At 42.7% G+C, this 13,450-nt stretch overlaps 1 protein-coding gene across 1 annotated transcript in view; it reads left to right on the top strand.

The window, feature by feature from the left end:
• sema6bb (sema domain, transmembrane domain (TM), and cytoplasmic domain, (semaphorin) 6Bb) overlaps nt 1-13,450 on the top strand; it is a 119,904-nt gene that overhangs the window by 75,455 nt on the left and 30,999 nt on the right. Inside the window, exons 10-14 of the mRNA XM_047587260.1 lie at nt 1,093-1,310; nt 6,603-6,734; nt 7,449-7,598; nt 8,812-8,991; nt 11,416-11,556. Of these exons, the coding sequence (XP_047443216.1) occupies nt 1,093-1,310; nt 6,603-6,734; nt 7,449-7,598; nt 8,812-8,991; nt 11,416-11,556 (821 nt within the window). The remainder of the gene's footprint in view (nt 1-1,092; nt 1,311-6,602; nt 6,735-7,448; nt 7,599-8,811; nt 8,992-11,415; nt 11,557-13,450) is intronic.

Below are 13,450 nucleotides of genomic sequence, written 5' to 3'. Positions count from 1 at the left end.
AAAGTGGCTGGTGGACGGACTGCAGAGGAATGCGTGAATGTGTCCTTAAAATGCAACCACAGGAGACGCCACTCTAATGTTTTTCTGTTGCTGTTATTTGAATGCCAATATCGAACCTTTTCCCACAGCTACACTGACCTTCCATCCTACATCCAACAAAGCATATCTCTTGTCTGCATTAGCCTGAGAAAAGTAACTTTTCTCCTTCACCACAGTTGGAGAGCTAATACATGTTTTAAAAAAATAAAATTCTGCATCAAGAAACCCATTTCTCTAATAAATTAGCAATTCCCATTTGTGGAGAAGTGTTTGCACAAGGTCTTCTGGCTTTGACATGTTTACAGAGATCAGAGTAAATGGACACTAAACAGCATCACTGCTGTGCGTTCAAAGTAGCAATTTTGAGAAGCACTGACATTTTCATGAATAATTGATATTATATTTACCATTATAAAACAATGATCTGTCAAAACAAGGTTTTCCACATTGCAAATAGAATGCAAATGACTCTTTAGAGATCAAGCTGGAGTTGAAAATCTTTTAAATGTGCCTTTTGAAGCTCAAACCCAAAGCGCAGGAAATATTACCCAGCTCCCCAATAATCATTACTTATATGTGAGCTCATACACTCAGTATATTGTCAATCACTACATTTGCACTTACCTAGTATTTGTTATTACTTTTATTTGGAAAAAAGACAGTATTCCTGTTATCTAGTTTGCATTAATAATGCACATGTTTGTTCCACTAATATTCCTGTTAACATGAAGCAGGAGTTTTTCCATTTTCCACATCTTTCCAGCCTTGCAACTGTTTACTAGTTGGTTTGTGCACAATGCACTGAACCAAGTGTGGATTTGTGTACATGTGGGAGGATGTGGAGATGTGGATGAGCTGAATATGACTAAAGAATGCTCCTAAAATGACATCAGCCTGATCTGATATGTCCTTCAGAATATGTTACATTTGCAAAAAGGCCCTTTTTTTTATTATTATTTTGGAATGACCTGTAGCGAATGTGAGGTTTACATGACCTGGAGTATTATATCATTCCCCATGCCTACACCGGCTTCTGTGTCTAACTAATCACAGGTGGTGGTCTCACGCGTGGCCCGCGTATGCAAACGTGATCAAGGCGGCTCGCAGCGAGTTCTGGAGAAGCAGTGGACGTCGTTCCTGAAGGCCCGTCTCAACTGCTCCGTGCCTGGCGACTCACACTTCTACTTCAACCTGCTCCACTCCACCAGCCCGGTCATCAGGATGCACGGCAGGGACATAATCCTGGGGGTGTTCTCCACACCGGCTAACAGGTGCGGCATAAACACACAAATATGACTTACTCTCTCGCAAATGTGCACACGAGGACACTCAAGATCAAACCCTTTTTTGGCAGCTGTAGCCCATAGCCCCGTTATACGACATGCTCACATGACCATCTGTTATCTATTTCCACCATTTATTTGATATTTCATTGCTTTCAAATTACTAATCCATATTTCCACATCCCCCAAGCAAATGGCCTGGTTGGGAATCAGCTCCCTATCGGTCGACATCTCTTCAAGTAAATTGCTTCATTTGTGTTTCATTGCGTTATTTGCGTGTGTGCAGCTTTGAAGAGGAAGGACTTTAGTCCTGTCCTCTGTGTCCTGGGAAAAGAGTATTCATTGGTTCTTAAGAACACATTTTGACATCCTCCCCATGGAGACTGAGATAGACCCGCGGTGGCTAGCAGCACCGGCACGGCTCACCCCGAGAGTTTAGTGGACCACCACAGTTTATTCCTTCACCTGTGAAGTGGAAAAGAGCAAGGCTTCCTGCGGGCCGAGCAGAGCTCCAGAGAATGAAAGTGGCTGCGTGGAGGTGCAGAGGTCGAGATTGTGAGGCACAGAGTAATTGAAGACACATGGGATGCTTTCATTCAGGACAAAAGGGTGATTTGTTGAAAGACGAGATTAAATTGAAAAAAGGTGAGAGGAGAGGAGCGATACGGCCTGGTAAATGGGGGATTATTGGAGACTGGGGGATATTTGCGGAGGAAGAAAAGACAAGACAAACAGTAAAGCAGAGAAACGGAAGGAAAGATAAAAGAAGGGAACGTGACAAAAATACTTTTACACCACACATACAATACACTACCAATACTTCAGAGTCGGCGAATATAGAATTATGCCGAATTAAATGCTTTATGATTTTCCTTAATCCTTGTACTCTTTCATCATGTAGAAATCTGCTTAACACGATCTGTTTGAAGATACTTGCACAGAGCAGTTTGGATGCCAGTTTTCTCAGCGCATGTAAGATGTAAGGCTACTTGGGAGACAAAATTGCTTGATAAGCCCTCTGTTTGTGCAAAAATCCTCCAACATGCAAATGGATGAACACTCAGCATATACTCCACAGCAACATTTTGCTATATTTGCTATAATATTGGGGAAAAAAGTGGGCTCAAATGGCAATTAGATAAGAATTCAGTACAATCTTTTTTGAAGGCCCACTCATGTTATACTACCTGAATAGCCTGGATACCATTAACCTTGTCTGGTATTTCAAGCACATTATAGTAAACACTTTAAACTGCCTGCTATCTCTGTCCGTCGCACTATCACAAAGAGGAAGATGGTGAACCAGAAGGGAAGAGGTGGATGAGAAACTCAAGGACGAGGATGTCAATAATGGACAACACGTGCCCCCCCTCCCCTTTCAGAGATCTGAAATTGTTTCATCAGCTGCATCTTATCTGCGTTGTTTGGAAGGCTGCGCTCCGAGAGGAGGCCTGCCTGCAGAGACAGATGGATGCTTCACACACACAGGCGCAGGCACACAGTTGCACACAAACGCGCAAATTCAAAAACACTTACAATGGTTCCCAGATAACAGCATTTACAGCTCACCACTGAATAGAACCAGCTGAACACACACCCCCGCCTGGCTAACCTGCTGCATGGTCCCATTTTAAGTAACTGCCAGCCAGGACAGATAGAAAGTGCGGTTTAGATGGACAGATAAGGAGATATGAGATGGAGGAAAATGAACCCAAATAGAGGGAGAGAACGTGTGAGGCCCTCTGCGTCTCTGCGACCCCGTATGGCCCATTGCGGCGCACTGGCTAAGTGCTTGCCAGACAAATTGCCTTGGCTGGCAGCGTGCAGTGAACACAGTGTGAAGCAGGACCTGGGAGTGGAGGAATAGCTATTCTCTCCTGCCATTTGGCCCTGCGTAGCATATATTGGACTACAGCATGGGAATGGGGATTAAGTCAAGGTTTTATCTGAAGTTACTCATCTCCTACTGCGGCCACATACTCCAGGGGTATTTTCACACGTACCAGCTCCTTGGCTATTATGCAGTTGCATTTTTTGGAATTCTCCAGTCTCTGTTTTGAAAGTATAACAATGCCCCCAGCTGCCATTTCCTTTTTGCATCTACCTAGGAAGCCCAGGGTCATTTCTCTCAAAGAGGGATGAAAGACAAGTGAGATTGCCTACGGTCACCTAATGCACTCAAGAGGTCAAGGGAGCAACAACAAGTGTTTTCTGTTTTTTGTTAGTAAGTTCGTATCAGTTAATTGGGTACATGTTGAAAGAAGAGCCTTGCCATCATTGTGCTGCAGTGGACTTGTGTTGAGGACAGTTTGATTTTCCTTTCTTTTTCTTAGTTATTGTTTAGTCAGCTGGAAATGTGTGTTGCTTCTGGAGTCGACGGGCAGGACCTCATTAGGTTTAATGGAGCTGTGGTGGAATGGAAAGAAAACATCCAATACAAAGTAAAATAAATCTGGTGCATCCTGAGAGCAGGAGGCTCTGTTCAGTTTTGGTTGTAAAGAATCCCATGTGACAGAATCAGACAGCAGGGTGCCCCTCCAGGAAAACGCAGCAGAGGAGGGGGAATGAGGAGGACAAGGAGCAAGAGGAGAACGGGTTTGCAATGCAAGAAGAAATGTGGCACAAAGGAAGGATGCACAGATTTGGAACTAGACCCCCTGGGTTAGCAAGTAGAGGTGGAAAGGGAGTACATAATAAGGAAGCTAACTTGTACCTGAAAAAATGGGTACGGTGAAGGAACACGGCATGGAGCTGACAGCAGAGCCACGTTAAGCAAAAAATACAGTTGTTCCAGAGATGCTAGCCAGTCCACATGGGCACAGCTAGTCAGGTTAGACAGAAAATAAAAAAAAACCCACAGGGACATGATGTGAAAAGGTCAATGAAAAACTAGGCTGTCTGAATACAAAATGAGAGACCAGAGAACAAATTCCAGGAAAAAGCTGATGGAATAAGGATAGAAGTTCAGGGGTTGCACGGGGTCTGGGAGTTGAGGCTCAATTAGAACATGTTTTTAAATTATATAGTTGTAATGACAGTTTGAATATCAGGTTTTATAAAAATCAATAAAAAAATAATAAAAGCTCAAACAGTTCACAATTTTGTGATCTGTACAACTTCTTAAATGTCAGAGAAATGTGAAGCATCCATTCCTTGGTGTATCGAGAGGACTGGTTAAAACTCTCCACGGTTAATCATGTTTCTTTTTTTCATATTTACAAAATTATGAAAAAGAAAATATGCAGTTGCATTTGCTTAAAATAAACGAGTGACTTGACATGTACCCGTAATGTGTTTACTCAGTTCGAGTGATCACTATTTTTAATACTCTAGTTGGATGCGCAAATTTCCAAGTCTCCATAATTTATGAGATAGAGTTCAGCTGAGTTAAACAACTCTTAAAGGCAGCACAACTTCCCTTACTTCTGACGTCCTCTCCTTCTTCTCGTCCTTTCCTGCAAAACGCCTTGTGTACGAGGGAGGTGTGTTATCCCAAGCTGTCAGCGGACGGCCTGTCACTCAACTGTGGTCTAGGAGGACGCAAGGACAGATTCCCTTAGACAGACAGAGATGGACAGAGCGTAAACATGGGAAAATTTTCCGAGATGTGGAGAGTCAGTAGGAATATTTTTGAACACTAAATTTATGTAAATCCACATGGACTGAGAAACACAAGCGGGAGAGACTACTCCAGAGTGAAAATGAGAATAATTAAGAGGATTCTGAGAAAAACAGCCTGAGGCCTTTTGACTCGCTTCCACTATACACAGAGGCCGACACAGGGCAAATCCAGTGACCTGCAGAGAGACAGAGAAAGCAATAGCTGGGGGGGTGCGAAGGTAGGAAAAGAAAGCCAAGCTGGCACTGGTGCAGAGCTGGCAGATATGCTACACGTAACATCTGTTGCCTGCAGCCCTAAGAGAGACGCCATGTTGTCCACAGATACGCCTGCAACCCCGCCATGCTGGCCAGGGTTGAGTCACATCCCTGCCTATGAATGATAAGTACTGAGGGAGGTGGCGTGACCTGATCAAATGGCACATCAGGATACCACCGCTCCCCGCTGCCACCAAAGTCCAGCCCTCAGGCACTGGCCTCATGAACAAACACCTCTGTGACTTTTCAAAAAGGCACTCCATAGAAACACCTCACAGCTCCATACCGACTCATGGGGGCTGGCTCTGCAGACCCTCGCATCACCAGCTGCACTTTTAGTTTTTAAGGAAGAAAGAGTGCAAGAAGTGAATAAACAGACAGGGTTTGTGTGGGGATTTGTGTAGCAGCAGGTTGCAGGTGACTCAGTGTCTCATGTTGTTTTAATGTGTGTGTATATCTAAGTATTAATACTTAGTCACTAGCGCTCACACTGCGCACACCATTAGTCATTGATGAGGACACTTTCAGAGCACGGAGCTGAGTTCTGGGAGCAGGAAGCCAGGGATGGTTTTTAAAACTCATTTCTTATCTCATCCTGACACTGCTCTCTTTATTCCTCTGTCTCTGTTGTGCCTCGTTTCTCTAGCCAGAACACAGCGATGTAGAATCAGGCCCAGAGCAGATAGTCTGAGTTTGTGTGTCTGTATTTGATAGTTGTGTCTGAGTGTGTTTAATTGTATGTATGTGTGTGTGGGGGGGCTCTGGAAACTTCCCAGAGCAGATGCTTTGCTCCCCGTTGCTGGGTTCATGAGCAGTCAAACCGCCTCCGAGGTACACCTGGCTTTTTACGGGAATGTGTTGTTGGGTTCATTTCCTTTACGAGAATCGTCCCACTCTGCTGTGACAGACAGAATATTCAGTGACTCATTTCCTGCGTAGTTTTTGTTGCAAGAATTCCAGCAAAGATCTTTTCATGGGGCTAAGCTAGCTATTGCATCCACCACACATCTGTTCTTTGGCCACTGAGTTGAAAACGCTTGTCTTATTCCATTTATCTTTCCGTCTTCGTAACAGTTTCCTTTGTGTTCCATCAGTGGATGTCAAAATATGAACAGCCTAAATCCAATTTGTCTTCTTCACTGGGTGTCTGTCCCTGTCTCACACTTGCGGTTGACTTTCCGTATTTTAACTTCTGTCATCATTCACAGTCTATTTTTCAGCCTCCGTGTAATCTACCTCACCTTTTCTCCCTCCGTCACTTATTCTTTCTGCGTCCTTGTTGGAAAGTAAAGCCTGCTTGACATAGGGCTGACATTCATTTTATATCTGCTCAAAGTGTTTCCTCTAATGACAGTCTCCGTCTCAGTCTACCTCTGTCTCACCACGGTGTCCCTGTCTCTTCAGCATCCCCGGTTCGGCTGTGTGTGCCTTTGACATGGAGCAGCTGGCTACGGTGTTCGACGGAAGGTTCAAAGAGCAGAAATCTCCAGAGTCCATTTGGACGCCTGTGCCGGATGAAGTCATCCCAAAGCCAAGGTGCAATTGATAGTTATCAGTTTATGTTCTTGTGTTCTGGTTGTCAGGGAAATAAGGGAAGAGATGAGTATTATCAGTTATTATTATTTAAGTTAGACCTAATCTAGAAAATTTGTTTGGCAGGTTCCATGATTCCATGATGATTTTATACCAAATATAGACAATGTAAACAATAAGACATACTGTACTAAGTAAATGGTTTAGTAACTTAGTAACTGATTATCCCCACATATAATGAAGAGTTCAGGAAGATACTATTGCAGCCATTAGGAAAATGTTGTGCAAAATGAAATTCACATATCAGTAATTTATCTTGTTAATTTTCCCAAAGATACACAGAGTTATTTTCCAATGTAAGGTCATGTCTTGACCTCATGCAGTTCTCTGGGTCTTTCTCAATACTTGTGATGTGAGATACTTTTGACTACATCAAAGCTCACAAAGAAAAAATATATCTGTCTGACAAAGAGAGAGAAACTATCTGTCTGAATGTGACTTTCTAGACTTTCCAGTCTAGACTTGCTTTTTGTATTATATATTTACTGAGGACTGAAGAATTCATAAGTATAGTCTGTTTCTATCTATCTATCTATCTATCTATCTATCTATCTATCTATCTATCTATCTATCTATCTATCTATCTATCTATCTATCTATCTATCTATCTATCTATCTATCTATCTATCTATCTATCTATCTTTTTGATGTCTGCAGACCTGGTGGCTGTGCAGTTCAAGGATCAAGGTTTAATTCCTCCAATTCTTTCCCTGACGAGATGCTCAACTTTGTCAAGACCCACCCTCTGATGGACGAAGCAGTGCCATCACTCGGGCAAAGACCCTGGATAGTCAGAACCATGGTCAGGTGAGTCTGAACTCAGAGTAGCAGTTAACAGTCCTGGATATACAGTCGGGTTCATGATGCACGCTTGGACACTGACACATCTCTGGTTATTTCAGCTCTTTGTCAGAAGACATAATGAAGAAACAAACATATCGAAGTTGAGATGCCTTTAACTTTTTTTTTTTTTACTCTCCAGTTATGCAGTGATGCGCCCACCAGTCACGTGACAGGGTCACCAATGATTTTTTTTTTTTTCAATCTCCATGAACATCAATGAGTGCTTGGGCAACACTTCAACCCCGACCCGCCCACAGTGTAGCTGGCCACAATAGGCGAAATGTTTTGTAACATTTCCCGCTCACAGTGTGAAGGACACCCTATTGTTTGTCTGTTTTGCAACCTTAATTTGGATTTAGTGAACACTTAGTACACACATTAATTAATTTCAAGTCACATCACTCAAATTAGAAGAAGAAGAATGTTAATGAGAACTGTCTGGAAACCTTGTAGAGCTTGTCGATTCTCCTAAACGACTACATGATGTTCTGTAGCGGTGGACAGTGGAACAGACAGATACAGATGTGCTGTATGTGCAAACCCATGCGCTGCGTGTGTTTTGAGTCTGTGGACTCGCCCCGATTTGGTGTTGAAGCCTGTGGTAGGGGGCAAGCAGCGGTAGTGCAAGTCAGGTCCCTGATAAATATATGCTTGCCTCTCTCTTTGGTTGTGTGTCTGTCTCTCTCCACTATCTACCCTATGGAGTCCCCGTGCTACCAGCCACTAGGGGATTTTGGAGGCTGCCTACATGAGGAATATTAAACACCCGACACAACATGGCTTCTCTTCTCGTCTATTGACTCACATAGAGGACTGCATGAAGCTCAGCAGCACTCTGCTATTGTTCCAGGACTAGCCCATTTACTTGACTGATATTATTAATGAATGAAACGTCTGCCATAATTAGTTTATTATGTAAATTTGATGAGCAGTCTCTTCTCTGTGGAATTAATTTCATTTCTGCAGCGACTCAAGAGAAAATGGCATGTTATGATTTAAATTCGCAAGAGTCTGTATTTTACACCTAGGCCAATCAGTTGTAATGCACTTAAATCATAAACTCGCCTCCAGGAACTACTTGAGTGTGCTTTTAGCTTTCATTGAGGGAAAATCCCAAGATGAGCCATGTGGTAGCGTGGCATTAATGGAGCACTCCCTGTCTTTCTCTACATTTCAGATACCAGCTGAATAAGATTGTGGTGGACACAGAGGCCGGGCCTCACAGAAACCGCACTGTCCTGTTCCTTGGGTCAAGCAGAGGGACCATCCTCAAGTTTCTCATTATGCCCAACCAGGACAATAGCGTCACCAACAGCAACATCTTCCTGGAGGAACTGGAAGGATTCAACCCCGATAAGTAAGACGAAAGCACAATGCCGTTACAATAGCTCTGACATTTTTCGTGTTATCTCCCTTCTGAGCATTAGGCTGAGAGTAAAATCATGTTGGTTCACCGAGAAGCGACTGCCAGGAGACGGTTCACTGAGGTTGGACAAAAGGTCAAAAGAAGCAGATGCTAATGCCTCCGACGCTCATTAGCCAACACGTTATATTCCATTTCTATAAAGTGTAAAAATTGCACAATTTTGTCATCAATTATGAGGTTTGTGTGTGACATGTTAATAACAGTTGAGAGCTGTAGAACATTGAGTCAGGATAACTCTTGTGTGTTAAGATAATCCAAGTTTCTTCATATCCACTGTATACATATCAGAGTGGCATCTATCTTCTCTTTTATTATCTGGCAAAATTATTATTTTTTCAAAAGCACAAATCTGTACAGTGAGATAGTTTGATGTGAGACAGCTCACAGAGAGCAGGAAGTGGTTAAGCGACATCTCAGTTTGATGTGCCATATACACAGTGAGGGAAGCTGCTGGTGTGATGTGCTCAGAGGAACTGTTAGAGGATATGACAAATAGCATGTTCTGGATTCGTGATGTGTCCTGAATTATGAAAGGATGATTTATTCTTTGCATCAGACGTATAATTGTGCGGGATCTGGGCCCATGCAGAGAATTTAGAAATTGGGCAAATGAATGGGATTACACACTAATAACCATTATCAGGAAATCTGAACATCTTTTAATGAGTCTGAGACGTGCCACAGAAGAGCATTAAGTGGAAAACATCAGAATGTAATGAAATCATGATAAAATCACATTAATCATGACTAAAGTTGCACACTGCCAGAAAAATTGACCCCGTTATCTTCAGTCTGAATCATATCGGGATCTAGACAAAAGATCGGAGCGGATTGGACTCCTTGTGTCTTTATAATTAGCATTTTACACGATGCTCAAAGCTTTGAGGCTTCACTGATGCCCGTCATTATGTAATGAACAGTGGGTAGTGTGCATTTGCCATCTTCTTTTTTGCGGTTTGTTCTTTGTCGAGATCCACTGTTCCGCGTGGTGCATGACTGCAGGGTAGGGAGTAGAAAATTGTCACACAGATGCTGGAAGATTTGGCTGGTGATTATCTTTCCCCAAGGCTAATTAGAGGCATTTTAAAAAGAAAGTACATGTTTCTAAACACTAGCTTTCTGTTGCAGTAATTGCACACACTGATATATATACAGTATATTCCATTCTTCTCCGCAATAAATGGACACACTGTATTATTTCTCCAACCAGCTGGTTGGTAAAAACACATTGCTTCTCATTCCTAAACTTCCTTCTTTTTCCGTCTTCTCAAAAATAGGCGCATAAATGTCTGTCTGCTGCGTGAGAAAATGAGACATAGTGATGGCTGGTGATGAATAAACTGGTGCAGGCAGGGAGGAGTGAGTGAGGGGTCATTTGGATGTGCATGGCGGGCTCACCAGGAAGTCAGTGACAGTCCAGCTAATGCAGCAGGCCCCCAGCTAATCAAGAGACAGAGCACGGCCACATCATTTTTTTTGGCTCCAGGCCCGGCCTTCAGCCTCACCTTACATTCACAGACAAAGAAATGAAGCCCAGGTTAGACAGAAACAGAGCCACTAACATCTTTTAAGAAGTCAGCGCAGATAGAAATCACTGATCTGTGATGGGCCTGGTCGCCATAATGAACAAGGAAATGACCTGAAAGAGATGTAGTACTAACAGAGCTTGTATCTCCTCACCCTGCCTGATCTCGGTTCTGTGTCATTAATTTCTTTTTTACCAGTCTCTCTTTGCTTTTTTACCTTTCTCTTGCATTTGTTAGCCGTTGTATTTTTTTTTTTTTTTACCTGTTCTCCACTTCTCTCCCTCTCCTTCTCCCCTGCCTTTTGTGATATTGCCTGTGAAAAATGACTCACAGCTTGGCCTTAGCAGAATGATAGATTCTTCTTAATGACTGTGGGCCCGCCGCAATGTTATTACCATAAACCATCCAGATACAACTGATGCATGAGTGCACACGTGCATAAAAAGGTATAAATCTGCCGCATGAGAGCATGGTGGGTGCCAGCTATCGTAGCTCTAAGTGCCAATTAGAGGCAATTCAGCTCCTGGCTGCTGTTTTTGCCGACCCCTCAAACTTCTACAATCAGCACAGTGCATATTTTGGTTGACACTGTAACATCTGGCTAGACGGATGGCCTCACGTCGCTTTTGTTATGGCTTTCATATATAGGGCTGTTTTGGTTGTGTTTTGCATTAACTCATGAAGAATGCCTTTTTCCTGCCGTAATGCTCAAAGTGAGGTCAAAGGTTTAATGTGCCGACTCGGCCTGATAATTGATGTTGCCTAATGGATTTTTTTTTCTTTTATGTGTGCCTGTCTGTGTGCATTTATTTGTGTGTGTGTGTTGCAGGTGTGCAGAGGACTCTCCGCAGGCCAGGCAGCTGTTGTCCCTCACTCTGGACCGGGCGAGCCATACGCTGCTCCTCGCCTTCCCTTCCTGCGTGGTCAGAATACCGGTGGCACGATGCCAGCTCTACTCCAGATGCTTGAAGTAAGTCTGCACCAAACAGTGTGCCTACAGGAAGATAAAAGGACGGCAGGGCGGGATAAGAAGTTAGGTGCCCAGCGAGGAGCCATCTGGCATAACAAGTTTCCTTGAGCGAGACACACTGTTGCTGCAGCTGTAGCAGACCTGACTTTTCCTTCCTAAGAAACCAAGTACAGAGAACAGCTTGATCACATCTGTCACTCAGCCCTTTGGGATTATTTGTTAACTGCTGCATAATACCGACATGAAGCAAACTTCAACAAATAGTTCAGTTAATTTGCAGAATATCTAATAAAAGCCGTAACATGTCATTATTTTCCTTTGACTCATAGTAGATAGTAGTATTAGTTACTGACTAATCAGTGTAATATTCAAAATAAGTTGTGACAATGTAGCATAGAAAACTGTAATCCTGCACTGGTTGCAGGATTTTATTACACCATCAAGTGAAATGAGTTTTTAATGAGTTATAAGCAGTAGTTGATGTCTGTTGCCTTCTCAGTTCATCCAGTGCTTATTATATTATCAGAACAAAATGCTTAGTTGGCGATTTTTGCAGCTGCTTTTTGTTAGCTAAAAGGGCCAAACCCCCTAAACCCTGAACCCCTTCTAATTAAACATAAAGATACATATATTTAATGTAATGATAATTCATCCGCATTCAGAGCCGTATCGTCGACACACGCTCCTCCTGGCCAGTGCGCTCACTGAGCCCCAATGCCTGCGGCTGTGGCCCGTTAGGGTCCACTGACACACTAACGCAAACTGGGTACGCACACCAGCACATGAGGCGTGCAGCGTGCTCACTGAACCAGGTGAGTCATACAAGCGTGTAAGCCAGAGCACATTAAGAAACAGCTCACACGCTTTCCGGGGGTGTGTGCGGTGTGTGCGTGCGCGCCTATGTGTTTAGATGCGAGCAGGGGAGTTCATTTTCTGGGTGCGAGTAGGTTCAAGATTTCTTAGTCATGCTTCAGCAACTTCAGGTCTGGCTTTTTAACCTTTGAAGAGTTTTTCAGGAGTGCGCAGAATTTTGATGTACAGATACCCTTCCTTCTGGCTTTGATTTGGTTTCCTTAAACTATTAAATAAATTCTTAGTGAGTTAACATTTTATAGTAACAACCTTCCAGTGTATGCAGAGCATACATACAGAGTTTGACTTTTTAACCTCATTTAAGCTCATGTCATTAAGAACTCATGTTAACCGCGAGTAAGACCACAGCATGTCATTAAAAGACCATTTTGGGAGTTTTGCATATTGAATTATTGGTCAGTAATGACCAAGGACAGTATAAAAATATATTTATAGAGTCTATGGTAATGACTAATCCCTTGTAGGACATTTAACATGCATGTGAAACGTTTTTCCTAATATACCACATGTATTTAGATTTATGTTCTTCTTTCCAAGCGTGTTTTTTATTCTTGGCACATATGAAGTATCATATTTCACTTACAAAGACTTTAATTTTCTAGAAATTGGCCTGGGGTCATTTCAGTGGCTTTGTGGTTTTGTCAGCATTACACCTATGACGTGTAGCAGTGCAGCAGGATTCGGTGCTGCATTCAAGGACAGTGCAATTTGGCAATTTATATTTCGAAGTTGAGCTTAAGAAAACACTGTGTAAAAGATTAATTTTAGAGTTAATGTATCTTTAATTTATGATGCACGTTTTCTGAAAACCAAACTGAGAAGCCAAACCCCAGGCAATGCTGCTGTTGAGAAAGTCTTTCTGTAAAGAAAAACTACAGTGAAGGCTTCTGTTGGATGGCTGGTAATGTTCTGCAACTAGTTTCAGGAAAATGAATAAATCATGGTCCACTTACCAACTTTCAGGTGTCTGCTCCAAAAACGGTAATAACATTTTGTAGGAAAAACATTGTTAAGGCTGTTT

The sequence above is a fragment of the Mugil cephalus genome, chromosome 6 (genome assembly GCF_022458985.1).
Source record: "Mugil cephalus isolate CIBA_MC_2020 chromosome 6, CIBA_Mcephalus_1.1, whole genome shotgun sequence".
Classification (NCBI taxonomy): Eukaryota; Metazoa; Chordata; class Actinopteri; order Mugiliformes; family Mugilidae; genus Mugil; species Mugil cephalus.
This window is presented reverse-complemented; position numbering and strand designations above follow the sequence as displayed.